This window comes from Alosa sapidissima, chromosome 23 (assembly GCF_018492685.1).
Source record: "Alosa sapidissima isolate fAloSap1 chromosome 23, fAloSap1.pri, whole genome shotgun sequence".
NCBI lineage: Eukaryota > Metazoa > Chordata > Actinopteri > Clupeiformes > Clupeidae > Alosa > Alosa sapidissima.
This window is the reverse complement of record NC_055979.1, coordinates 7,521,179-7,548,821: the sequence shown is the minus strand read 5'-3', so window position 1 is coordinate 7,548,821 and position 27,643 is coordinate 7,521,179. Positions and strand designations below refer to the sequence as shown.

At 42.0% G+C, this 27,643-nt stretch overlaps 1 protein-coding gene and 1 long non-coding RNA gene across 2 annotated transcripts; one reads left to right on the top strand and one right to left on the bottom strand.

Annotated features, from left to right (window-relative positions):
• The first annotated feature begins 2,714 nt into the window (after positions 1-2,714).
• LOC121698527 lies at positions 2,715-21,187 on the top strand. Its single transcript, XR_006026783.1, has 3 exons — positions 2,715-2,725; positions 9,744-9,748; positions 21,085-21,187. It is a non-coding gene; the product is annotated as an uncharacterized LOC121698527 (long non-coding RNA).
• atp1b1b (ATPase Na+/K+ transporting subunit beta 1b) lies at positions 18,290-25,309 on the bottom strand. Its single transcript, XM_042080703.1, has 6 exons — positions 25,092-25,309; positions 22,694-22,822; positions 21,194-21,349; positions 20,526-20,710; positions 20,213-20,296; positions 18,290-19,842 (listed from the first exon to the last, which is right to left on the bottom strand). Exons 1-6 carry the CDS (start codon positions 25,180-25,182, stop codon positions 19,582-19,584), a joined length of 906 nt encoding a protein of 301 aa, XP_041936637.1. The 5' UTR covers positions 25,183-25,309; the 3' UTR covers positions 18,290-19,581.
• Between the last annotated feature and the right edge of the window lie 2,334 nt (positions 25,310-27,643).

The window sequence follows — 27,643 nt, the reverse complement described above, 5'->3', positions numbered from 1 at the left end:
AGTGACACTGACCCTAGCCAAATGTGAAACTAGTGAAAATCAGTCAAGGAGGATAAAGATGGAAAATGTATCATTTGCCACCACCTCTAAAAGTCCTGTTTTTACAGACCTATCTCCCTTCTTCCTTTCTTGTCAAAGTTTTTGGAGAAAATGAAACTGAAACTGCTTTTCTGTCTGTGACCGAAGCATTGACAGTAGCTAAGTCCTCATCTAAGTTGCTAAGTCATTAGTATTCATTCTACTAGACTTATCTGCAGCCTTCGATACTGTTAACCATGACATTCTCCTTTCTACACTATCTGAACTGGAATGTCTAGGAAAGCCCTTGACTGGTTTAAATCCTACCTTAAAGGGCACATGACCTCACCACAGGTGTGCATCAGGGATCAGTATTAGGGCCCCTACTTTTCTCTATTTACACACTTCCTTGGGTGAGACCATTCGCTCCCATGAATTTGATTATCACTGCTATGCGGACGATACTCAACTTTACCTGTCTTAAGCTTTTGGTGTTTCCACCAGACTTGGCGCTGAACGCACTAGCAAGTGTCCTAAAAGTGCTGGTTCACTGACTAGCATGAGCCCTAATGTGTCAGGAGGGAGCTAAACTCATAAGGTATTACATATTTAAATTAGCTTCATTGACAGGCATAATCATTTTATGGGATGCAAAATATTAAACTACAATAAAACAAAATAGACCTTTTCAAACAATCACTATAAGCCTTAAAAGAAACTTTAGCATATGCTAATTGGCCCCACCCACCTCAATTGAATTAGGCTAACAGTAGGATGTGTTGGACTGGGTTATGTACTAATTTATCTAACTATGACTGGGTGCATGTACTAATTTATCTAACTCTAGGATAGAAAACAAAATAGCTAATTTCCCAAAAGGCAGCATATGTTTTTTTTAAGAGACTTGACAGACGCTAGCATCTAAGGGTTTTAGCCTCCTTGCTAGCATGCCAGCCTCTAGGGGGCAAATTAGAAGGATTGAGCCCAGGCAAGTGCAGGGTTTAGTCACACAGTCAAAACTTCACACATAGCCCAAACGCACCCCAGTTTTTGACTCGGTGTCAGAATGTATGGCTACTTCCTTAAAATCTAACATGTATGCCATTTTAATTATGCATGATTGTCTCATTATGTATTTCATAATGCTGAAAGATGGCTGTAGACATGTCATATTATGTGTTAAAAGCAGCATAGCATTATAAATGTAGAAAAAAGGGCATATTTTGGTGGCCATATTTGAAGTCAAGATAGGGGCCACTAGGGGGCACTATGTGTTGGGGGTCCATTTCAATTTTTGATCACTAGGGGTAGTACTATACCTGTACCAAGTTTCGTGCTTTCTGCAAAAACTGAACGATTCAGGTAAAAATCTGGCCTTAGCCGCTGTACTATGTCAGTATATATTTATACCACTTTGTTAACTATAACAGATTGAAGTAAATGTGTTAAGTGCACATCACTGTAGGTCATTGGTATGTACGCTCAATAATAATAATAATACAAAATGCAGTCAAATCTGTTTTTATTTCATAATAGCCATACCGGCCTGCAGCTTGGACTGTCCTCATTTGTGAATTCTAAAAACAACTCACAGGAACTCCATAATCAGTTCTTGGAGCTTTGCTAATCGAAAAGCCAGACTTTTTTTAATGGGAGAAAATTAGATTTTTTGTTTGACTACCTGTCATAGAATACCTAATGCTATGGGTGGTGTTCCTCTCATTCAGGTTCATATGTGGATGTCAGTTGCTTACTATATGGAAACAATATGCTGACTATGAGACTTTGTGACATAGGGGCAGAGGGTGCTACACAGTCCTTGGGCCTCATCCATGGTCAAACCTCTGTCTCTGAGTAGCAACTGAGAGGACGGATGTATGTGCCAAATTTCATGAGATTCTGGTGCTTGGGGCCTAACTTGAAGGTTATCATGCCGTAGGCACATACCACTATGGATTTGCGCAGAGGGAAGGCATAGTCTATTCCTATTATCTATGACAAATGTAAATTGGGTGAAAAAAAATATTGCATGGCATTTATTGTTGAATAGCCTACTATATTACCTGTATGCCTGTTCTCCAATGGACTGTGACAAAAAAAATGTTTTTTGTTGAGAGACAAAGCTTAAATGCCTAGATAGGTATTAGACACTTTGGAAAGCAATGGCCTGCTCTATTGTTCATATGTTAATACTTGGTATTTCTCCCTGCGATATCTATTATCTCCAATCTATCTAGCCAGTAGCAGCCCGACTAGAAGGTCACAGGAAATTAAGGGGGAAAATAAAATCTCATTTCTCTACAGTTGCAGGAAATGATTTCCAGTTTCAACAGCGATTTTCCTCCCATCCTGAAGGTCACTTCCCTGATTAGTCTTAATGAGTGCTGTAACGCTGCCTTACTCTCCTGCCTCTGGCCAGGCAGTCCAACGCCAATATTGTTGATTTACAGACGCAGTCGGCTCTGAGAAGGAAGGCTTTACTCTGTAGGCAATAAGAGCCCTGAATGGTGCTGCTGACAGTGACTCAGTGCTACCGCTGGCCTGCTGTTGAGGTGAATACAAAGCAGTAGCCTGCGATCCTTCTCATGCGGAACGCCAGGGCCGAGCACCCTCCCGCCCATTTTAGGCTCACCTGCATTGCCAGACATTTGCTGAGTAGTAGCGATGATGATGTGTGAGTCTGTGTGTGTGAGAGAGAAGCGGGAAGGTTAAGAGGTGAGTTTAATTCTTGCCAGCTTGCCTCTCAGCAGACACCTGTCTTGGTCGGTGTGGTGCCAATTTAATCTCCACCTCTGATTAGGAGAAACTGGGACGAGTAGGGATAATAGTGTTTGGGCTCTGATATCATCTTTTGCTCCCTCGCTTTCACCCTGTCACTTTCATCCCCTTTAATCTGCTGATTCTTCCTCTCTCTAGCTCTCTCCAAAATTCCCTTCTTCCTCTTCTTTGTTTCACTCTGTCTGTTAGTCAATGCACTCACTTTCCAATCACACAAATTCCCCGACTCTTGACAAGTTCATCACAGATAACAGAAGGGGGCAGCAGAAACCCCATTTCTTTTTTCTGCTCCCCTAGGGAACACACAATCACTTCTCCCCCCTCAAAGAAAAGAATTAAGTAGGAAAGCACTAGGGAAAGTACATTGAATCATTATTCAACAACATTTAAGAGGTGGGATATTTTATACTTAAGCGAGCTAATAGACGTTGCCTTTCAGGTCTCCACAAAGACATCAGTAGTAGGCGCTTAGGCTTCCCTGGGTATAAGCGAGTCAGTCTATGGTCATTATGGATTGCAGCATTGACAGCACTGCATATCAATGATCCCATTACGTGCTGATGGATGAGTAGTACTAAAATACATGTTCTGAGCATCGGTTTCAAAGATGCATACAAGTCGACAGTAGGAGGTCAGGACAGATGACTTCTCTCTGTGTAACAGCACCTCTCACTGTCAGGCAGTGACCTTCATACAGGTCAGGCAGCTGCAGCGGCTAATGTGATTAGATGTCAGTATCTCATCTACTCAGCTAAATGGGGCCTGGGAAGTGACAGGTTCTTGAATAAGAGAGAATGGAGTATTGGTGAAGAATAGAATGTGAAGACCTATCAGGGAAATGAGAAATATAGGCTACAGATGTTATCATGTCAGACACTCCCTTATGTCACTGGAAAAATTGTACTCAAGTCCATGCTCTCTGTTGAATCTAAAACTCAGTGGGTCTTATCAGAAACGCATGAAAGGTCATTAAGGGCATATGGTTTTGTTTTGTTTTGTGTAAGCACAGTGTAGGTTTCTGATGTGGGTTTCAGAGAGATGGTGCAAACATGTGAATACAGAATGTGTCTCGGGGTTTCCTTTCACGTCAAGGACATAGGATAATGTCACACTTACACGCATGAGTAGCCTGCATTAGGCTACCTTTAAATTCTGTATTACTACGAAATATCAATGGAAGGTCATTAAGGGCATACGGTTTTGTTTTGTGTAAGCACAGTGTAGGTTTGTGATGCGGGCTTCATGAGTAGCCTACCTTTAGATTCTGTTTTACTACGAAATATCTCACACATGCACACCTCGATTGCAGGTGCACCTTAAGATGGGTGTGGATAGACTCTTTCCATGAAATCTGCTGAGGTCATGTTAATGCTGTGGATCTAGCAGTGTCATCACGACTGCCAGGCCACTACAAGGAATGTCTGTCTTAAATTCACTGCGACATCATGTGCAGTAACCTATTCAGTGCACTTGCGTACTCACCCATGCTTGAAATGGGCTCTCCAAAGCTTAGGCTATGATACTGATGCAATGTTGTCATCTCTCTCTTTCTCTCCCTCTCTCTCTCTTCTTCCCAAACAGACGCACGCATTCATGCGGATCACATCACATTAGTATTGTTTTTCAGTTGGTTGATCAGGCTACGTGGTTAGCATATGTACCGAACGGGTAGGTGAATGGGTGTGCGAGGCTGGTGCGCACGCCGCTAATAGCTGTACTGTCTCCCGACTCTTCGAGCTGCGCTCCCGGCGCCCAGGCTAGCATCAGCGTTCCTCTGACATTGCAGTGACTTTGCAGTACACATGGTCATACTAAATATCCCGTTCGCAGGAGGGAAGACAAAGCCGCCTTCCGGCTAGCCTATTTCCCTTCCCTCCACTCTTTTCCCAGAAGACAACACACACATACACACAGTCTTATAACTCTCTGTCAGAAGGCGGAGGTGCGGCTTTAACGGTCCACAAAATCTGCTGTCTCAAGAGGCTACGATTACAGCCTGTTCCCTAGACGTCTGTGGAATCACTGCAAAGCCGTTTATAACCCACCAGACAAGGGCATCAAGGTTATTTTCTAATTCCACATAATAAAAACAGGGCTATTTGAACTTATTAACCATGAATCTAGGAGTGTGACCCCTGCAATGTGAATTTACTTGAGTCACCCAGGTTCACCTAAGGGTTGTTGAAAAGAATGATTTGATCTGTGAAAATTCCTTTTGAAATATCTCTTTTTCAAACAGAGCTAGAAAGGAACTGTGTTCCCCTTGCATTTCTGCATGTTAAGTCTTGATCATCATACCATTTGAGTTATTGATTGCATGCCCTTATTGAAATTGTGAACGTGTAGCCTATGTGTCTTTCTTCTGAGTGAGTGTGTGTGCACACCCCTCTGCCCCTCTGTGTGATTCCCTTTTCACAAGTATGGGGGCTACCTCCTGTGAAATGTCACGTCGGCCTGACGGCTCCGGAAGCGCCGGGTCACCACCAGCAGCCGCACCATCACCTCTGTACAGCACTACTGCTCCTTTCTGCTACCACACGTCTGTTTTTTAACAGACCTTCTCGCATTCTGGGCAGTAAGAAAAGCAGTTCCATTCTCTCGCCAGTGCCTCTGATAAGAGAACTGCCGTTCTCAGCATGCCGTGTTTTTGCCTCATGCGAAATGTCATCAAAATGATTGCTGATCCAAGCAAAGGCATATCAAGTGAACATGCAGAGTGAGAAAGAAGCCGAGAATAGTCTCCTAACGTCCACTAACTGTCAACTGTGCCTTACACTGCAGTGGAGCAGAAACTTGGATTTGCGGTGTCGGGAATTGGCATGTTTATTTTCACTGTAGAATGATAAATGCTTATAAAGAGTTTGAACAGTCCACATAAAGTAGGAATGACTTTACAGCACTTGTGGTAATAAACTATAAAAGGGTGGAATTAAAAACTTGGACCAACTTCGCTAGGCCTTTTGTCTTTGCTTTGGAAACTGTTCTGCACAAACTGATCAGCTTCTTTGACCACCCTATGATGGTTGACCTGCTAGACCAGCAAAACACACTGGTCTACTTTGCTGGTTTAACTGGCCATGCTATGCTGGTCATTCTAGCAAACCAGCATGACCATCTTACACCAACAATATCAAACTTGGCAGGCTGGTCACCAGCATGACCATCTTACACCAACTGTATCCCACATGACAGGCTGGTCACACCAGCATGACCAATTTCCTCAGATAGTCACGCCAGCATGTCCACCTGCTGACCCAACCAGCTACACCAGCAAAGAGCAGGAAGAAAACTAGCTAAAACCAGCTATCAGCATAAGCTGGTTTCTAGCTGTATTTTGTCAGCAGGGTCTAATTGAAAAGAACCCTCTGAAAATAGTTTCATAGCACTCTGAGCAACAGGAGCTGGTCTATGTTTGCATATTTGGCGAGTCTTTTTTCCCTCTGTAACTTCACCCGTCATATGACGTCTGCCAGCAGCCCCATAATGTAGGCAAATTCGGCAGACACACCACCTCAGCCACTCAGGTGCGATTCCACCTTGAGACAGAAGCAACTGTGTTAAATTAGCACCTTTTTGATAGTTTTAGCAATTACACGGTGATGTAAATACCTTCAGCTCAAACAAGTTTTAGGTGCAAATTTGTCAGAGAAAGTCGAGCCCTCTGTGTGCTAGAGGTCTGTTGATAATGCATTGGTGTCAGTGTGCAGAATTAGGTTTACCGAAATGCCCTGAAACAGAGAGAAGCTGGTAAAGTTTTTAAAACAAACATGACAGCGCATAGAGCTCAGCTCCTGCTCCAGGGCTTTATAACACCTCTCCTCGAATGCGTTGACTCACACAGAGCCTCATAGCAGAGGAGATTATGTAATGTTGGAGTGTTGGTGGTGGAGGGGGGAGGGGGGGTTCACTGGATAAGCTTTCTCAGTGGATAGGGGTCCCTTCTCTACCGATTCTTCGGCTGACCTGTGGGGGAGGCATCTGTTCCCAGAAAGAGCTCTCGACAGCCCTGCATGGCTGTGTATGTGTGTGTGTGTGTGTGTGTGTGTGTGTGTGCGCTGGCTTAGTGGTATGATTCATCAGCTTTGAGTGAGGGTGCAACAGAGAGTCATGTTTTTGGGCCTTGAAAACTCCAGACATTCAGCTGTAGAGTTTAGCTCAAAGTGTTAAAAAGCATCTATACACACACAGAACACCAGCCAGCAGGGTAATGCTCTCTAACACCAACCACAAATGATCCCTTAGAGGCATTAATATCCAGTGTTCTGCTCCACAGGATGTTAATGGTTTCATAGGCTGGTGGCTTTGATCTCATGTCAAGTCAATTATGTACTAGATTATTAATACCAAATTACATGCAAATGCCAGATATGGGAATTGGGTCTGTGACTATATGAGTATATATTTGTGGTATGTCAAAATGCAGCATGGAAAAAGAAAATGCCAGGTCTTGGTGCAAGCTCCGCACGTGTAGTTGAGGGGAGTTTGGACATTATCCCAAAAAAGTGTGTGTTGACATGTTGCTCCAGGCCACGCTGATCCTTGGTGTGCTGTAGGACATGTTTTGGATGATGCTGTCCTCACCTTCTCCAGAACAAGCCCAGTTTCCACTGAGAACTCCTGCCACACCAATAGGAAACATCAGTTGCCAGGCAGCCCGAACAGCTGTCTCCTAGCAACAGAGTGACATGCGATTGAGATGGGATGACGTAATGGTGAGTTCCGTATGACAAATGCTGCAGTTGGATGAGCTGTGTGTGTGTGTGTGTGTGTGTGTGTGTGTGTGTGTGTGTGTGTGTGTGTGTGTGTGTGTGTGTGTGTGTGTGTGTGTGTGTGTGTGTGTGTGTGTGTGTGTGTGTGCGCGCGCGTGTGTACGCGTGCGTGTGTGCGCGTGCGTGCGTGCGTGCGCGTGTGCGTGCATGCGTGCGTTTGTCTGCGAGAGAGCGATAGAGAGACAGAGAGAGAAATAAACAGTCACAGAGGTCAAGAGAAGGCAAAGGACGCATGGCTGTCTAACCCGCACAAGTACCTGACACTGTTCCAAGGTGGAATGCAGTACAGTATCATATACGCTGTAGAGGTTCCTGGAAGAGAATCAATATTAAAAATAGCACCAGTGCCTGCTCAGCTTGTCTCGAGCTTGTCTATTAGACATCAGCTCCAAGTGTGAGAGGTTCAACATCTGTTTAAAGTGGGTGCCTATCTGTTTGAAAAGCCTCTTTTCCCTGGTTTATTTCTCTACTGGTAATGTTTAAATAATTTCAGGGTTTGTGATTTTTTCAACAGATCAATGGCTCCCACTCTATTTATTTATACACGTACAATTTATATACAATTTATTTATACAAGAGATAGATAGGTTTGACTTGGCCTTTCTTTGACTAATTTCACTATTATATCCCAGTGACTGTGAGTTACTTTGTCAATGCCAAGGAAAATGGCTTGTCTTTCCAAACAGATCACAGTCTCAACATATCCTCAATTCTCACACACACACACACACACACACACACACACACACACGAGTGTATTTACATCACAAATGGCCCCCATTGTGTGTTTGTTTTGAGTTCGTACCCACCTCCTGTAACAGAGCAGATGATCTAAGACAGTGCAGTGGAGAGACGTAGAGGGAGTGCTGAATCACGCACAGGAGCACCTAAGGGCAGGGAGGTATCACTGCATGTGAGGCTGGTGGGCTGTAGGCTAGTGGACTATAGGCTGGTGTGTTGTGTAGTGACTGTAGGCTGGTGTGTTGTGTAGTGACTGTAGGCTGGTGTGTTGTTTAGTGACTATAGGCTGGGATGTTGTGTAGTCACTATAGGCTGGTGTGCTGTATAGTGCATTATAGGTTGGTGTTCTGTAGTGCACTATAAGTTGGTGTGCTGTTTGTGCACTATAGGTTGGTGTGCTGCTTGTGCACTATAGGTTGGTGTGCTGTACTGCACTATAAGTTGGTGTGCTGTAGGCTTGTGCACTATAGGTTGGTGTGCTGTAGGCTTGTGCACTATAGGTTGGTGTGCTGTAGGCTTGTGCACTATAAGTTGGTGTGCTATGGGACACACTGGTGTTGCTCAGTATGCTTGTATGTGATTAGATTCTTCTGTCTGGATTTCCCAGCTCTTATCACAGACACAACTTCTTGTGAATCATGCCACTGTGTGTTTTGTCACCCGATTCGGACACAAAGTGGCTTCTCTGGTGGCTGCCAGGTGCTGTGAGTAGCCCCTGGGGTTACGTGTGAATCTCATGAGCGAAGTGGGACAGCAGGCCGGGGTAATCACACCGTATTGTGTTTCAGTGGCGGAGTAGAGTTACTGGCCAGGTGCTTGAGTGACCAGAGGTGTGTGGATCACAGGAAGAGGTTGCTATCATTACATGTGCATAAGGCTACCTAAATGCTGACAATACATTATAAACACAAAAGGTTAGATTACATCAAACGGTTTATCACTTAACCTTTCTACTCTAAGAGAATAATTTGTTAATGAAAATAAAATTTGCATTTAAGTTGCTCCATATGTGAAAACTAAAACATCATTAAACATCACTAAAAGAGGCAATACAAAGAGCTCTTTACCTGAGTATTATGTGTTGTAGGCTACTTATGCAGCTTCCTCTAGGATAGGGGTTTTCAAATTGGATAAAGAAAATAAGGGACATTATTCGACATTATTCAAAAAATACTTTTTTATTTCCTCAACAGACAACTGATTTGTGTTCAGATCATAAAAGTACATGATTTGCCATGGTACAATGGTGTTTTGCCGAATTCGTGATACCGAATCACAAACCAGTTTCTAAATGTGACCTGCATGTCTAACAAGTTCCAAGCTCCTCCTGGGAAGTGATGCTGCCACCTGAACCACCCACACAGGACTGGATGGTTTTGATAGCTTACACAATTATGCATGCGATTTCTGCTGTATATTTAGCAGCCGAGTACACAGTATGGGTTGGATGACTGGGCCTGACCCAGAGACCCCAGTCAGACAGATGAAAGTGAGAGTGCTTGTGTAAGGGTGTGTGGGACGTGTATATGAGATGTCTGGCCCGCTATTCACTTCTGTCCTTTCCTTAGCACACACCTACGCAGTAGGCTGAAAAAATATGCACATTCAGTCAGATTCCACAGTCTTATGTCCTGTTTTGAAGGCTGGACTGCATGCGCTGGGAGGATGTAGCCTTAGCTTTATATAGGAATGTACTTGCCCTTAGGAATACACTTTTGTTTAGTTTTGCACTTTTAAAATGTATAATCTTGATACCTGTCTGCCGATGGTTAGTGCCTTGCACTTCAAAGGATTATTATTTCAGCTTTAAATCTGTATTGTTATATATAAAAAAATCTAATTAGTTTAACACTGACATTTCAAACTCTTGTAAGCAATCAGGTGTCTTTCCAGACAATGTAGGTTCTATCCACCTGCTCTGTCATAATCAGGGATGTGTTCCCTTATCAACTAAACACAGCAGTGGATGTTGGAAGCAGATGTTCATTTCATTCTCTCACAACAGTTGCCCCACTTTCTCACACAGCGCAACCTTGGGAGATGCAAAAACAATAGAGCACTGGGGGAAGCTGAGATTGGCTCCATTCTGTCCTCTTGTCTTGGCTGACTACAGAAAGACCTTTAAACTTGAAGATGGATAAAGCTCTTGCCTCATAACTCAACTAGTTTATTACTTTTTAAACAACAGTTAGGTCCGGTCAAGCTATTTATTACTTTCTGGTTGGATGAGAGGCATTCCAGAGTGGGGATTTCCCATTACATCCCAACTGCAATTAATCACTCCGATGTGACTGTTCCTTAAAAGAGTAGTGATTTCAATGTTATTGTTATTGAGTAAATGGAGTAGGGTGAATGTTCAATTTAGCATGTGGCATAGCGAGCAATTAATTCAAGCAAGAAATGATGGTGTGCCCAAGCACATAAAGGCTCTCTCACTGAACTTGGAATTCTTTTTTGGACAGAGGATGAAACAATAAATAGCACAAATTAATGTATTAATGTAGCTGTTGTATTTGGTGCTTAATTAACAGACATCTGTGAAGTTTCTAATAGTGTTGGCTGGGACAATATACAGTTAAGCCAGAGACTTTCTAATGTGGAGACACAGCACTCCATAGAAATGCATGGGGCTAGTTTGTCACGCCAATATGGCCGTTGTCTACACATATCCCACCCCTTCCTCGGCAAAACGTCGACATGTGTATACATTGGGCCAATCATGTGGTGTGATGTGAATACATTGACCCAATCATATGGTGTGTTGTGAAGACATCGTGCCAATCATGTGTTGTGATCTCGCCGCTGGAGCAAGATTAGTGTCGTGAAGCCTTGCGCACGCGCATTTCTACCGAAATGGATGCCCGACGAGTGCCCAAAAAGCGTTGTCAAATGGCCGCTGAGTGGAGGGACTTTGGTTAAGCCAATAAAGCTGATTCTGATTAGCATATTATTGTGCCAAATAATCTTTATGTTGTCCTTTCAATTACAGTTACCTGACATTTAACCAGACAACTGTGGCTCTAGCTTGACATAAATATCTGTTTTAACTATCACAGCCCACTTTACTAACAGCTTGGCACTAGACAAACTCTTTTTTTTCACATCATTTTCTCACTGTAAATGTCTAAAAAGCATAGGCAAGGACTAGAGACAATGTAGCAAGGGGCTGATACTCTGTTAAGTCAAGACCCCTCTCTGAAAAAGTTTCTTGAAAGGGAAACATAATAGCTTGTAGCCCCAGGTCATGGAGATTGTTGCCAGGTGACAGTAACTGTTGTCCACTCTTGAATGCCATTTCATTGGCTGGAGAAGGGAGATATCGGATTTTGGGGCTGCCTGTCTGCCTGCCTCACCCTCTTGATCTGGAGTAGCTGCTAGCGAGATAGCGCCGTAGGCTGGAGCAGGGGGGCCCACAACAGGGCCAGCTGTGGGTTGCAGTCAGATGCTTTAGGGTTTGACATTTACTGTACTTTGCAATACATAGTAACTTAAAAGTGTAGTGCATTTTGAAAGACATTAAACAATTACATGAATTTAGCGAAGGGTGTTGACATCTGTCAACAAAATTAGAGAACCAACCAAGTTATATCTGTCTTGATATGGCTCAAATGACGAGAAATATATTGCCATGCTAAAGATTTGTTTTACTTCATTGTTGTTTACATACCTCTCTGACTTTATCCTGATGTTTTTTTGTCATAGAAGTTTTTGTCTTGTTTTATCTTATTTTTTTTATTTTTTTATTACATGAAGAGTGAATTTAATACTATCACTAATGTTGTCATTTGTTAATGAGAACCTAACACACGTTTCTTTCATTTTGTGTGATTCATTGAGCATCCAGGCTCTGACCTTGAGATATAGTTTCTTCTCACACCCTCTGTCTCAACCCTTAAGAAGAAGGCTTGACCTCAAGATGATATTAACTCCCAGCACTCATGAAATAATTAAAGAGGCACTAAACATGAGGTAAGACAGCATGTGTTGTGTTGTTGAGGTGAAATCTTTACTATGTGTATCCCATGCAGTGTGCTTTCTCAATTGAATGCTCACAGCACTGTGAAACCTTGTGTACTGCATAGATTGTGTTTCACGTACACCACCCACCACTGCTAAGCAGTTACTGCTTGGATTACCCTCAACTTGTATTTTATGCATATAGAACAATGTACTTTATGGACTGACATTTATGGTAGTGGTTTATACATGGCTCCAATGTTACGTCAAAATGTCAGTTTAACTAAAAACACTGGAATAACAGGAAGTGTTTCCCCTTTTCAGAGCTCTATGAACGTTTCAAGAGATGCTTGGGAACCCAGCCTTTGCTCCCACGCAAGAGAGCCATGAGCTCTTCCCAATATTCTGAGCCAGTATCACATGACTCACTGAGATCAGTGACTCACTCTATTGGCTCACTGTTTTGTTCAGGTTGACCTTTCACCCCTGAATGAACAAGCCACTCACTGTGCAAGTGGGCAGCCCCATCAAACAGCAGAGGGGTCACAGCCTATGAAAGGGACAGAAGGGAGAATTCTAGAACTCTTGAAGGTTCTTCATGAGCTCTGTGAAAAAGTGAAGCGGCTCCCACAAGAAACAAGCAGGGTTGTAATGGAGGTGCAATGGGGAATGTTTACTATGTTAACAACATGGACACATCATAGCTATTTGTTCAGTTTGAGAAATAGCTGTGTTGTCCGAAACTAGGATCACCACCCTAACTAATGTCAAATGAGCTCTTTTGGGGATTGGGTGGGACAGGGTGGGAGTTGGTGGAGGGTGGTGTAATGTACAAGAGCACACCTAAAATTGCCTTAAACTTATCACTGCCTTCTCTGCTGGATTCCTGTGACCTCTTTTTAAAGCTGACTCCAGCTACATTTAATGAAAGGAGTGTTTGTATGTAGGACAAAGTGATAGAGAGAACTGAGAGAGAGAGGGGGGGGGGGTGGATATGTCAAATTAGCTGTGACGAAACTTTAATTATATAAAATGTCACAGTGCCAGTACGGAGATTTATTTTCAGCAAACAGCCTATTTTCTTGTACACTGAGGTGCATTCTGTGGTGATATTTAGGTGCACAGGCCTGTTGAGGTGCATGTTATATAAACTCAGGGGGTGCCATCGATTCGTATCCCTGTAGGGATGTTAAATCTGGAGCAATGGAGAGGACAGGGAGGTGAAGACCAAGACTGATATCTCTGCAATGTGTGCCTATCGGATTTGCACTTAACACCCCACACTTCAGCTGGTCGATTGAGATCAAACATCATTTACATCTCGCAGTGGAATGTACTCTAAATATGTACCCCCTTCATGCAAACACACACACACACACACACACACACACACACATACTTACTCACAGAGAGTGAAAGAGAGCGTGTGAGGGTGACTCATGACACATGCACACCTCAATCCAAAACATCTGCTGGCTGACTTATCTAGCATTTAGGGCAAAATCAACAGGCTGACAGTCAGACAGACAGCCTTCTGCCCATACAGCGTCAGACAGATAAGCTGTCCAGCTCTGATGGTCGCTAGCCAGGGGCTCTTGCCAAGATGGGACATTGCCCCAGTATACTATAGCATCTGTTTCTCTGGCATGAATTAATAAGCCATTTGGGGAATGATGTATGCAGACATTCTGAGTCATTTTCAAAGCAACACATACAACAATTCAACACTTTTTGATTTATACTTTAATCAGGGAACTAGTTTTGGTATTGTCTTCAATTTCATTCTGATGGTATATGATCATGTGATATGATTAAGAATAGGCAAACATACTGTATGTGCCCTGTCGTTCCCATCAGCGAAGCTTGAGTTCTGTGCCTTGAGCTGGAACACACCTCAAAAATGAAAATAAAACCTTTCATTGCATGATATTGCAGGTTATATTGGCAAAAGCCACCAGTTAGCATGTTCTCAAACTTCTAGTAGTGCAAATTCTGGTTCTGGGAGGTGTTTGCAAAGGTTTACATGCCTTTTAGGTAGCTAGATAGCATAGTGCTGCTTTAAAACTATGAGGTGTGAGTAGAAGAACTCTTTTAATTGATCCTGCATGTGGAGATTGTTTAGGGGTAAAGTCAACTCAATTTGATATTGTGTTTTAAAGGGAGTTTCATTCAAGTCAATGGCCAATATCAGTCATTAGCTTAACCAATTGCGTATCTGCCTATGTTTAGACAAAGATGACCTCATTTGTTGTGTTGCTACTCTGGCTAACATCAATAAATAATTATTGCTGCCCGCTCAGTGTGGCGAGTGAACGAGTGCTCTGGCACCATTGGCTACGCTCAAAGCAAGGACTTGTCCAGTGGCAGCTCTTTCCATACAGGTACACACGAGTTGGCCATGTGAGAGAGAAAGAGTGTGTGTGTGTGTGTGTGTGTGTGTGTGTGTGTGTGTGTGTGTGTATGTGTGACGTCACAGGGGACCCTGAACAGGCGTCTGCTAGAATACTAATATACTAATATAGACATTCTCTCTCTCTCTCTCTCTCTCTCTCTCTCTCTCTCTCTCTCTCTCTCTCTTCTCTCTCTGTCACATGCTCACCCACACTCATAAACATTCACACCTTTGACGGTGTGCAGCCAGCCTGGGCTGTTGCCATGGTGCTCGGGTGGCTAAAGTGTGAAGGGTTCCATGTAGCATCACACACACACACACACACACACACAGTGTCTGCAGTATGTCCCTCATAACCTCAATCTAAATATGTAGAGGAAGATTCAGTTCAATCACATCTTAAGTCAACTGTTTTGAAATTGACCTAATTGTTTGGTAAGCCCTGTCCTATAACAACAGAAATAAAGTGGGATCGATATACTGCATTAAAGTTCTCTGTCTCTTAAAACATGGTAACATGGTTTTACCCTCTTTGTGGTTTTGATTTAATCTTGAAAGGCCTATTTTTAGACAAAGTATAGATTTTTGAAATGGCAAAAAGTTTATAAAATGGATTACCCTTGGGTCAGACAGGTATGGAGCTTTTCAATGGGGTTGTAATTCTGTCAAGAATCACTTTTTTGTCGTTATTATAATTATCCATAATTACTCTTGATTGGAAGCCATTCGCTTGCAATTCAGTAACCACATAATGATCCAATGCAATGTAGTTGCTCTCCCATGTTCTCTCACATATTTTTCAGTCATTTCATAAAAAAGATATGAATAATCAGTTTTTCTCTAGTCAATTCTTCTTCAAAATAGAACAAATTGTAGAGGAAACAAAGCCTTACCAAATTGAAATACCTGTGCTCATGGTAAAACGAAGCAAAACCATGCTTTTCAGATTCGTTTCTTGAAATGGGCGGTTATATAAACATATTTCACTGCAAAAGTGGTCAGAAACTTTGAAAATTTTAGATTAAAAATCAGAGAAAAATCAGAAAAGTCATTGAAAGCCATTGTTCCTCCACTAAAATAAATCCATGCAGTTGAAAACATGATGCATTAATCACATTTGTTGTGTTTCCTGAGGAGAACAGTTTACCTGCATTAGCGAAGAGCCTTCCTGATACTGAAGTACTTGTGTCCCTCTAAAGGCAGGCCAGTTTACCAGTTAGCTCCGAGACACTAAATCCAATTAGGGTGAAACCAAATTCCACTGATCCTGGATCAGCTCACTGTCTCCACTGTTCCCCGCTGGGTTTCGTAACCCCATTATCCCCAGTTCTCACCCCTGTGGAGTTGGCCAGGCTCCTCTGCCCGCTTCCTCCTTCCCCTTTTTGCTGCGTCACTCAGCTGATCACTGCTATTGTCACAGCCGAAAGTGTGCACCAAAATCCCCCACCCCCATCGCCGATGTCCTGGTGGCTTCTGTCTTTTCTACCCACAAGGCAGGAGGATTTCACACCACCAAAGCTAAACGGCTTCACAGAGATAATTGCGGTTTTAAACGGCGATGCATTCGTCACAGAGGACAAATTTGTTGACAGGCAGCCAAACAAGCCAACCTCCAGTAATCAAGGACATGTGCATAATACTACAGTATTCACACAAATGGTTCCATTGTAAGGTACATAGATTTGTGAATGTCATGGCAGTTTAGTGGTTAGTCTGATAATAAGTGCTTTATTGACTTTCCCCCTCAATTTCCCTCCCTCAAAATAGACAGAGCTATGCAACCCCAATGACTATTTTTATTGGTACAAGAAGTTCTCTTCTACACAGTCATTATACCCCAATTTAAAAAAGTTTCTGTGCCCGTGTTTTTATGACAGTATCCTTGAGTCCCTGGCCTTTTCTAAATTGAATCGCAGTTATTTTGAAAAGCAGCCATACTTGATGGATTTGCCACAGGCTGGCTGGGAGAATGCCTCCTTCTTTTCAGGCAGGTACTGAAGCACACTGTGTCCTGAAGGGAAGATGTTATCTGAATGTATCTGCAGCTTCCAACTCCACTGACCGGAGGGACAGAGACTGACCAGAGGCAGAGCAGAGATACAGATTCCCATTCCCTGTTAAAGTACTATAACAGTAGGAGAAATGCTCAGTATTTCTCATAAAGCAGGATCATGAATAAATGTAATACTGTCTTTTTGTACATATGTTAGTCTTCCATAGTTCATAACTTTCACTTAGTGAGGGTAGGAATTTGTCTTAATGCTGAAATGTATACCATGGTCCGTTACACTGTAAAAATTCTCTCTCGTCCTCTCGTCCTAGACCTAGACCATCATAACAAACATGGAGGACCGAGACAGGAAGCCTCTGAACGACACAAGAGCCATTCAAGCGTCCCTGGGTAGTGAGAAGGATTCAACAGACCAGCCATAATTCATCAGGCATCACTGAAGGCACTGTAATTGGCTTCTGAAGAAAGATTTGATTACTCAACAAGAACTTCTGCAATCAGTGTCCGTGTGTGTGTCTGTAGATCCTGGTGTGACTGGGGTGTTGATTGTTGACACTATCTCTCTCAGAATTCACAGATCATGCCTTAATTTCTCAACTGACTGTACTTGTTAATTTCTCAACTGACTGTATTATATTTTTCTACATTCGGTTCCAATCTGTGATTTTTTATTCATGCTAAACATTGCCCTAAGACCATGGTGGAGTACAACAACCTTAGTACTGAAGTGGCTTCAGTGCTCCCATGTTAAACAGCAACTCTGCAGTTCTCCAACTTCTTAACTATTTTAAAAATCCATCTCTTAATATCTTAATTAGGGCCTTCACGGACACTTCATCGAGAATGCAGTCACACCCCATGCCTTGTGCAGATCTGCAGTGTAACATCAGCACCAAAACTGGTGATTTTCTATACATTGTTACATCCTGAGATTTCTGGGGATCAATAGTAGTTTAGAAATACAATATGCACATGGTCTATTCTGACCTGATATGTTGTAATACCAACCAATACATATTTCAATGCTATGTCGTGATAGGATGAGAATATCTATTTGTGTCATATGAGATCTCTGGGGGTCTAGAGTAGTTAAGAAATACCCATGATACATATGGACTGATGTCATCTTTCATTAGTCACAAATTGAGCTGTGGAGTACAGAACAGATAGGTCTCTGTGGAAACGACTGCTCTCCAGCCAGCCGATCTTTTACCAGATAGCAGTTGGCACTGGCACGGGTCTGATCCAGCATCAGCCTTTATCAGGGTTAGCATCTAGTGCTTTTCCGGTGGTCATTAAGAGACAAGGTCAAACAGTAAATAAACAAACCGCAGGTCATATTTTACACAAATTAGTGTCTAACCTCCACTAGTAAATTTTTAACAGTTTTTTTTTAGGCCATAGCAATGGCATAATAGGGGAGATGTGAGTATATGTCAGCAACCTTGTGTCTGGGTATGAAGCACATATCTGGGTATATATTTCTGCATACACTCTCTGATGCAGTATGGCTAATTTTAAACTAAAGTCCTGTCTGTAAAACTTCCCTTCTTAAAAGGAAAAAAGGCAATTCATTTAGTTACACCTTCAAGCACTTAATAACAAACTACAAACAACAACAACAATAGTTTCTCCACTTTATTCATGTTAATGTTTATCTGGATTAAATAAATTATTCAATGGACTTGATAGATCCACATTTGACCTCCAATGTTGGACTGACTTTGGACATTCAATGAGCGCTCAACATCGACATATCGTTGACTATGGGGCACTGAAATCTTTCTGATAAAACTCTACTTTCCTCCCACAGTGACTTTGGTTTTGGAATTAGACATGACACTATTATGCAGAATAAAACAAAACAAAATGTAAAACCGCATTAATGTAAAATTGTCCCACCATGTAAATGGCAAAAACATTCATTAGACAGTGACACCACATCATGATGATGATGCATACAGCAAAAGGAGAATTTCTTTTTAAAAAGCACTGGAGCTAGCACCATTACCCCCAGAAAAGGCAAAAGTGTTACGGACTTGGAAAAAAAAAAAAGTAATCTGTGATCAAATAAAAAGCAAAACAGAAAGATGAAAATATGATAATGGCCCCTTTCCCGAATACACGTGATTCTTAGAAAGAAAGAAAAAAAATCAATTTAAGTGTAGAAAAAATAATCTCCAACAATCATACTTAAGGAAATCACACAAAGTAATGATCGCATGAAAGTAAAAACAAGAACAAAGAAATATTTAGGGAGTGCAGCCACCCAACTTGCGCACGCGCACACACACACACAGACCTTCAGAGATCAGAGTGTACCATACCCGAATTTTCAGTAAGCAAGCATACATACATAGATATATATATACACATCTTGGACTGCTAAAGCTTGCTCACATTAGAAGAAAGCAAAAATAGATTACAACATGGCTTTGAAAGAACCAACATACCAACATGTAACTACAGTACACTCCAATAAGAAAAAGGAAAAATCGATGAAACCACAAAAGGCAACAATACTTAAAGGGACAAAACACTGCTTCGCTACATTAGAAGTGGAATTCTCATTTACAGGAATAAATGAATATGTAGTGTGGCTCAAAGACTACTCACCTTTATAGAGTACATATTTTTAGACTATTGCTAATCCTCCTGAAGTTTTGCGTTCTAACCCTAGACAGAAGCAGAGAAGCTAGTGGAAAGCATACAGGTTAAGTGTAGGTCCCATATGTGGCAATGTTTTTTTTTTTTTGTTCGAGACTAGTTTTGCTTTGACGTCATATTTTAGATCATCCCATGGTGTTTTTTTTTTTTTACCCTCTCCTAAATGACATTTAGTTTGTTTTGAAATGGAGGCATGAAAGGAGGGGAGGTCAGAGAAGAAATACCCATCATGTGCGTCATTACTGAGGTCATAAGTTGGTGACCTGGAGTTTAATGTCAAATTTTCCCTGATAGCGGTCCTTTTCACTGTACTTGATGTTGTCTCCAAAGACTCGGCATTCGATCCGCAGCTCGGTGTTCATGGTGAGGTTGACAAACTGGATGGCGACCAGCGGCTGAAGATACTGGGGGTGCAGGATCTTGCCGTAGTAAGGATAGTACTGCAACGGGAAGCCATTACCAATGCCATAGTACTTGATCTCACCAATCTTTCCGGCATCTTCTTCCCTCTGAAAGGATAGAAAGGATTAGATGAAGACACCAAGAATGGAAGCATGTCAGAATGACCACATGAGCTCAAAAGCACTAATGACATGTCATCTAGCACTTGACAATTTGTGGAATTTCTACACAAGAATGTCAGGATACACACAAGGATGTAAACTGCAAATGGTCCTTATTGTAAGTGAGGACTAGGATGCCATTCCTGTTTGGGCTACCTCACTGCCACTTGGAATAATAACACATTGTGTTTTAATACTAAGATCTCTGGAAAGAACCTCAGCTTGTGTGGTTTTATCGATTTGATATCTATAACACGTCTTGCCACTTTGTCTGGTCTGTTTTAGTTGACCAAAACAGAAATCTGACATCTGATACCTTATGGGTGCAGTGGATAGGGATCACATTGGGTTGAACTTTCTGCTGGGCATCCTCCGGGATGCTTTCATTGTTGGTTGGAGGCTGTGAACCAATGAGAGGTGAGAAACTTTTAACATACAAACAGGGTCATCTCACGCCATCCAGGAACCACCCAAAAACCAAGTGAGTATTCCTTCACTTAACATAACACATCAACAAAAGGTACATGTAGTGTCTTTCAATTTGCAAAATCATAAATATTTTGTTTTTTTAAATAAATATTATTTCAAGGAAATACCAAATCAGTGTGCAAGGAGATAGAGGTATTTACCCTTGGATAGAAATTCACAACTCTATTCAGCTTGACGATCAAGCAAGGCTTTCCTTCCTTGAAGCCAAACTCACGATCCTCGATTCCAGAGCATGGTCCAAGTATTGTCCGCTCAAAGCGGCAGGCTCTTCGGCTGCCAATGTCACTATCAAAGTCACCCCGGTCCTTGTATGGGCTAGGTGAAGCTGGAAATGCCAACAGGTTGAATTTCATTGGGTGCAGTTCCACTCATGTATCCATGTAAGCTTTGGCAAATAGCAATATGTCTTATGTAACGGTTGAACACCAGACACCCATTTTAACCTTTTTGTTCATCATCTCAAGCACTAGGCATACATCAGGTTTATTTTTTGTCTATGATTAAATAATGAGGAGCATGGATCAGAGTTGACGCCATCTGTGCTGCTGGTAAAACGTTCAATGCACAAACTCCTACAAATCACAGCATATAGTTCCTTTGGGATTTAGACAACCCCTTTTCTCAGATTTCACACCACCGTTCACTTCGCTAGTGAACACTGTTTTCCAAAGGACTGTAGAGATTACTGTAATTGCGAAGAGGGAAGTATGAGGGTTCTCAGTTGAACCTTTAAGGGTTCTACTATGATTCGACAGGATGAGGGATGATAAAAGAAAAAGTCAATTGTGTTATGGTCTGAGGAACTTACGTCCACAATCCTCATACTTCAACGGGTCCTTTTGTTTCTCATCACTGTAGGGTTCCAAGAAATCCCGCATTGACTTAGCATACTTCAAATATGTCTCTACGTCATTCAAGTTGAAGGCTAGTTCGGATTTTTCTGAGCGAGGTGAATGTGTCAATCCTGTTAGGGCAAAAGATAGAAGTAGTATTAAGACAGATTACTGTAGTGCGATACAGTCCAGTCATAGTAAGAAAATGCATTGATGACATTGATTTTCTCATAGAAATTACATGGCCCTCATACATTTTCATGTACATTTCCTGGAAGGCCCTTATCCCATCCTTTTTGTTCTACAAAAAATGCATTCCATAGAAACTCCCATCTCTTTCCCTTTGCAATCATGTCAAAGTTCAAACTTGAAGTATTTCTGCTGCTTCTTAGCCTCTGTGAGTGACCCAACTTCAGGCTGATGACCTACATCTACAATAAGCTAGAGAGACCACCTCTCCTATGGAGTGGCATCCCTCTTTGACAAAAGAGGACTCCTCGTCAGCCATCAGAAACCCCGCCTACAATGGAAACTTGTTCCCCTGATAAAGAGAAAAGTTGCTCATCAGAATATCTACCTCCATGCCTTAATGCTGGAATACTCAGGTGAAAAATCATATTAGATTACATCGCCTATGACCATTTACCACACACACACACACACACACACACACACACACACACACACGAGAAGCAAGAACATCATGACAGTAAGCCATTTTTCACTGTCCTGTCCTCTTATTCCCCGTTCACAAAATAAGTAGAGTTGTAAAACTATGGCAACGTAGCAAGTAATACAGTAGCTATGGTAAGCGTTCTGGCAGTCCCCCTTCATCTAGAGTGTTAATGGTGACTGAAAAGGAACATTTGGACTCATATTTGTGTTAGCCCTGAAGAGCTAACAGAGGAAGGCATTTTAGGAGGGAAAGCCACCCTAACCGCATCGCCACTAACAGCCATAGCTTCTCCCAAAATGTATGCCTGAGGCCAACTTCTCCAGACCATTACATTCCATGGCCGTTCAAAAGATACACAGCTGCCATCGCTTTTTAAAAAGAGCTGGATGATTTGACACAGAAGTCCTCTGTTAGGTCACTGAGTATACACTCCAGACTCCACTGTAGAGCATATGATAATGCTTGGAAAGACAAGTTATTCACCCCCATGATCAGAAAGGGTTCAAAGATGCTATTATCCACATTGCAGGCAGACACACTTCCGCTCATTTTCTACAAAGGCGTCTACTGTATGTGCACCATCTCAAAAAACATCTCCCTTTCAATCATCTGCATCTTCCAGGATGTCTACAAAGCACACATTCATGTTGCTCTACCAAAAAAAAAAAAGACAGAAAAGAAAAAAGGAAAATTTCCACTACTGTGTGGGAGCTAGCTTGTCCATTGTCACCACAAACAAACACTTAAGTTGTGATAATACAGTATACACCCCCCACACAAGAGAGTGGTGTGTCCTTACCTGGAGGTGCAACTCGGTCTTGCCAAGTGGGTTTGTAGACGCTAAGGGTAAGCAGCAAGGCTTGGATTGTGCCAATGAATATGCCAGCCAGGAAGCTGTAGAAGATGATGTAGAAGCCAATGATTTTAACTGTGGGGAGAGAGCAAGAGTGTCACTGTCACACAGATCTTTGGGAGGGAGAGGCAGAGCAAAGAAAAAAATGCATTTTGTAAGGTGAAAAATATATTTTATTGCAGAGGAATAGTTTCTGTCCGTGTTCTTACAAAAAGGTCCTTTGCCAGGGCAAATTACCTCAAACAAATAAAAAGGGTTTTTATTTCATACAGACAGTATGCTCAATAACTGCAGTGGTAACCAGACACCTGAACCCTAAGGTACAGAAAATTCCTGAGAAGTATAATTTTAGTGAACGTTGCATATTTGGGAGAGGTGACATTGCATATGTCTACACCACTGCATTAGCAGTGCTGCAGCAGAACTTATCCTCAAACCCACTCAAAGAACAGTGGTCAACACCACTACCATAATCAAAGACATACATTCATACTAACTGTAGGTCTACGATATGTCATACGGCATGGTTATACAGCACGTTTACAGAGTACCATGTGGCTATGTATAACAGTGCCTTAATGTTAATACATTACAGCTCTTTTCACAGTGTTTATTATGCCACAAAGACACTTTAGTGTCAGCGATCAATAGGCTACTTGGTGTTGGCCAACATGACGCAAAAAAAAGGGGGAAAAAGGAAGCTCTCAAGGACAGTGACAGCATGTCACCTCCTCTTGAATCAGCATATTCGATAAGGGCATTATAAACAAATTATATTTTCATAAATTTAGCTGACACTGTTGGTTGTAGTTATGTACAAATTACATGCGAAGTGCTGCTTTGTGACAGTGCCTCTCAGCTGAACCCATAACACACTTCCCAGCGTCACGACGGGAGTTGAATCAGCAAAGGTAAGCTATGTGGTGCAAAAAACCAATGCTAGATCACCACCAAGGTCATCGTTTTGCTCAGCATCTTACTGACCACACGTAAACGTAAGTACAAGATAAAAGAGTGAAGATTACAAAGGCGTTCAAGTTTTTTTTTTAAATACTTTTCCTTCGACCTAAAAAATCCAGTCGTGACATCCTCAGTTCCGCTGTAGTAGTCTAGCGCATACTAATCAGTCTGGAGTCGCCTTCTCATGTCATGCACCTTAAACCGCACCCTATTCTCTTTTAAATTGGTTACTTTATGTTTGAAAATCATACTATAATCAACACTTAAATTCAATGACATTAGGCCATCACTTGTATTGTCCAATATCGCCCGTGCGCAATTTCAAGGTCGCAACCACGTTAGAGTTTCGGCTAACTTTTTCTACACAGCTTAGACAAGTGAATGAATGAAGCATATTGCAAGGAAACATCACCTCCTATTGTCACTGATCTTATGTCGTGAGATTCAGAGAGATGACATTGGGCTGATATTCAGGACGAGACACTGATCACTGAAAATGACGGGGCAGGAAAACGGCGGCTGATCAATTTGATTTCTATTGCTGGCTGCACTGACACCAGAGCCACAGCTAAAGAAACATTAGACAGGCAAACACCCTTCGGATCCACACGAGAAGGCCAAATCACCTTGACTCACCTTGGACGATGATGCATTTTTAACCCTTTCACAGTTTTCAGCATGTAGTAGTCATAAGGCCGGATTTTCGTGATGAAGGTTAATTTAAAGAGAGTCTCCTTGCCAATGCATTTCAGCAGATAACACTTTTCAACGTCAGTCATCTCTCCAACTGCGCCATTGGGTCCCGTCAGTGCACACATAAAAGTCTACCTACCTCGGTGGCAGGTGCGAGTCTGTCAAATCAAGCTTTATTTGCAGAAGTGACTTTCAGTGACATTTGCAGTGTTCGCCCAGCAACCTTCTTAATCACATTTTCACCTTGCTCAGCTTTAAAGACCAAGCTAAGAGGTAAGAAACAACTGCTCATCTTCAAACAAAGAACCATTGCTTATTTTGTGTCGACAACTAGCAAGTGAGCGAACACTTTAACCAAAATGTAACTGATAGTTTCTGAACAAAAGGGAAAGCCATCAGTCTGTCACCCTCCAGAAGCACTTCCAAAATCTGTATCCTCCTATGCGTCATTACAAGGCTACATTTCCAATTGACCAAGAATCTACACGTTGCCCTGTACAACAACCGCTGCAAAGTCAAATCAAACAGGTGTTGCATCGAGTCGTGATGAGGAGGAGGCATAGCGTCGGCTCTGTCACTGCTATCGCCTTAGCCACATTAACCGAACGGATGACATGCCGATACACCCTTTATGCACATCGAAACCATTGGTAATAGCTTAACTGCATGTTTAAACTAAATTCATACTTACACCAACTACCACCAGTGCGTCCTAGAAATTCCTTCCTCTCTGAATTCCACAGATAACTCGACCATCCACCTTCATCTTTGTCTGCAGGCATTGTGTGGCTGATTTCTTGTTTGTTTTATTTCCCTTTGAAATGAATGGATACACTTGCTTTATCGTCCCCCCGGTGGCCAAAAGTCCTCTGGAGCACCTTCACCCCTGATACACGGAGTAGTACCCGGCTTGCAATGGCGTGCTCCGCACAATATATTCCTCGTCGAAGGAGGGTCCGCCCACAAACTCTCTCAATAAGTTGGCTACTGAAAGGGTGGTTCAGACCTGGCAAATCACAAGCGTGCTTTACTCGGCGTAATTCCTGGTATGTGGTCGTGGATGGGAGTCCTCTGTACACCTACACATCAGATGCGTAAAAAGCGGGCGGGTTTATGCAGGTACATACACTGCACAGTCGCTTTGCAAGTGGGATTTCTCAGTGGAGTTATATCGGGGTTCGACCAAAAACGTGTCGAATGAAGTTTGCCTGAATGGCTGGTCTAGCAGTGGTGACTTAAGGGATGCCACTCTTGTTCTGAAATGACAGAGGGCGCACGCTTTAGTGGTTGACATTTCATGTCAATGTATGTTGAATCTGTTTTCTCTAAAGCATTTGTGCTGTCCTTACCAGTTCTGTTGACAGGCCTTTACATGTCTGCTGAAATGTTTGAAAGTTTATTTAAATCTATATCCAGTCTTGGTTCTTGTATGAAATATAATGTTCATGTCAGCAATTGAAATGATCTAAGTAATCGTGGTGCTGTTGTGATTCCTGGTGGCTCCTCTATAATAATAGTCTCTGGTTACATCAGTGGAGAAAAGAGAACACTCTGTATACTACTGCTGCCCTCTGCTTTCCCCACCCCCACTGCACTCAGTGTGCCAGTTCCCGTACCCCTGTTGGAGTCACATGAAGGGCAAGCACGCCAACTTTACACACAGCATCGCCTCATTCCATTCAATTCAGTGTTATTGATTTAAATAGTGCCCTTAACAATAGATGTGCTCTCCACATGCTTCACAGAGCCCATGAATCTGAGTCACTGGATGATGATGATAATGATGATGATGATGATGATGATGATTACATTACATTACATTACATTACATTTGGCTGACGCTTTTTAGCCAAAGTGACTAACAACATAGTAAACAGTTTAAGTTTTAGAGCAGTTCTCAACAATTTTAGGACAATTTAAAAACATTAGAGTACAGTAATAATAATCTTTATTTATAGAGCACTTTTTGAAGGTACAAAGTGCTTTATAAAGACAAACTAAGACAAACTAAAACAAGCATGGACATAAAATCATCAGATTTAACAAAAAAAGAAAATAGATCTCTAAAAAACATAATAAAAAGATGTAGCTATAGCGTAGGAGCCAATAATGTGTATAAGGAACTGTACCTTTTCTCCCCTCTTGTCTTTCTTTAAAAAATTGAGGACTATTCAGCATTGGCCTAAAGTTATGCAGCACTGGCCTAAAGCCAAGCATCTGTGATTTAGAGTATCAGGACTTTCATTAATGATCAGTTATATCGTAAGGTTGTTCTAACCATTATACAGTAGTCTACTCAATGTGGCACACAAATTCCCCTGGGAGATTCACATCTGGTTCTTCATGGTCCAGTGATTTCCTGTCTAGATGCTTATTTGCTGCATACACCTGTTGAGTTGAGTTTCTGACAAAAAAACATCAACTGTGCCATAAAAGCTACACATTTGCCCCCCCAAAACAACATCTGTTTATAACCTTTGACAGAGATTGAGACACAAGCAGAATTTATGAATGTAGCATGCTGATGCAATCACACAGGCCAGGCAGGAGCTGAGACATGAAGCTTGTTATAGCTGTATGTAGTCCCTGCATGCAGTTTTTTGGAGTGTTTTGTCTTTTAAAGAATAGAATGTCTGTCTGATAACTAAACTACTACATCATCCCCACTATCACCATATATCTGATGGCAGAAGGGAAAGCAGGCTGTTTGGAAATTGCAGAAGCTCTGTGTGCGCAGCATGTCAGGAAGATGGTAATAGATTGGGGTAAGGGGTGGGGGGCTTCCAGACCTCTGAAGATTTGCCTACAAAAAGGACCCAAAACTGCCATCTTAGCCCATATAAGAAGGTCCGAGTGTTAATCAAAGCTAACTACTTATGGCAAGTTGCACAGCAAGTTAGCTCTGGGGTAGCAAAAAAGTTGTCCATCTTAACATACTAAAGATCATAGAGGCAAAAGTGTGTAAAGCAAAACATCTCATTTCTTTGTCCCCACCAGAGTTTAACAGGTGCGATAATTCAAAATCCCCATGTTACTTCACCACAGGGTTCCCATGGAACATGGAATATCATGGAATTTTAGAAATCTACTTGAAATGTACTTGCCAAAAGACATTAATACAAACATATTTCCATGCAGAAATATTTGGTTATTAGCTTTACTGCTTGCTTGAGTAGCCCAACTGTTTTTCAATGCCCAGATTATTGGTCGGTATATTGTACTATTCATCATATACAGTAGTAA

Bases quoted from the DNA above. Each gene is read 5' to 3' on its own strand.
- atp1b1b (XM_042080703.1), bottom strand. From the start codon at position 25,182: ATGCCTGCAGACAAAGATGAAGGTGGATGGTCGAGTTATCTGTGGAAT. The intron at 21,350-22,693 runs GTAAGGACACAC...TTGCCCTAACAG, and splicing joins AGACCGAGTTGCACCTCCAG to GATTGACACATTCACCTCGC. The intron at 20,297-20,525 runs GTAAATACCTCT...ATTGGTTCACAG, and splicing joins TTGTGAATTTCTATCCAAGG to CCTCCAACCAACAATGAAAG.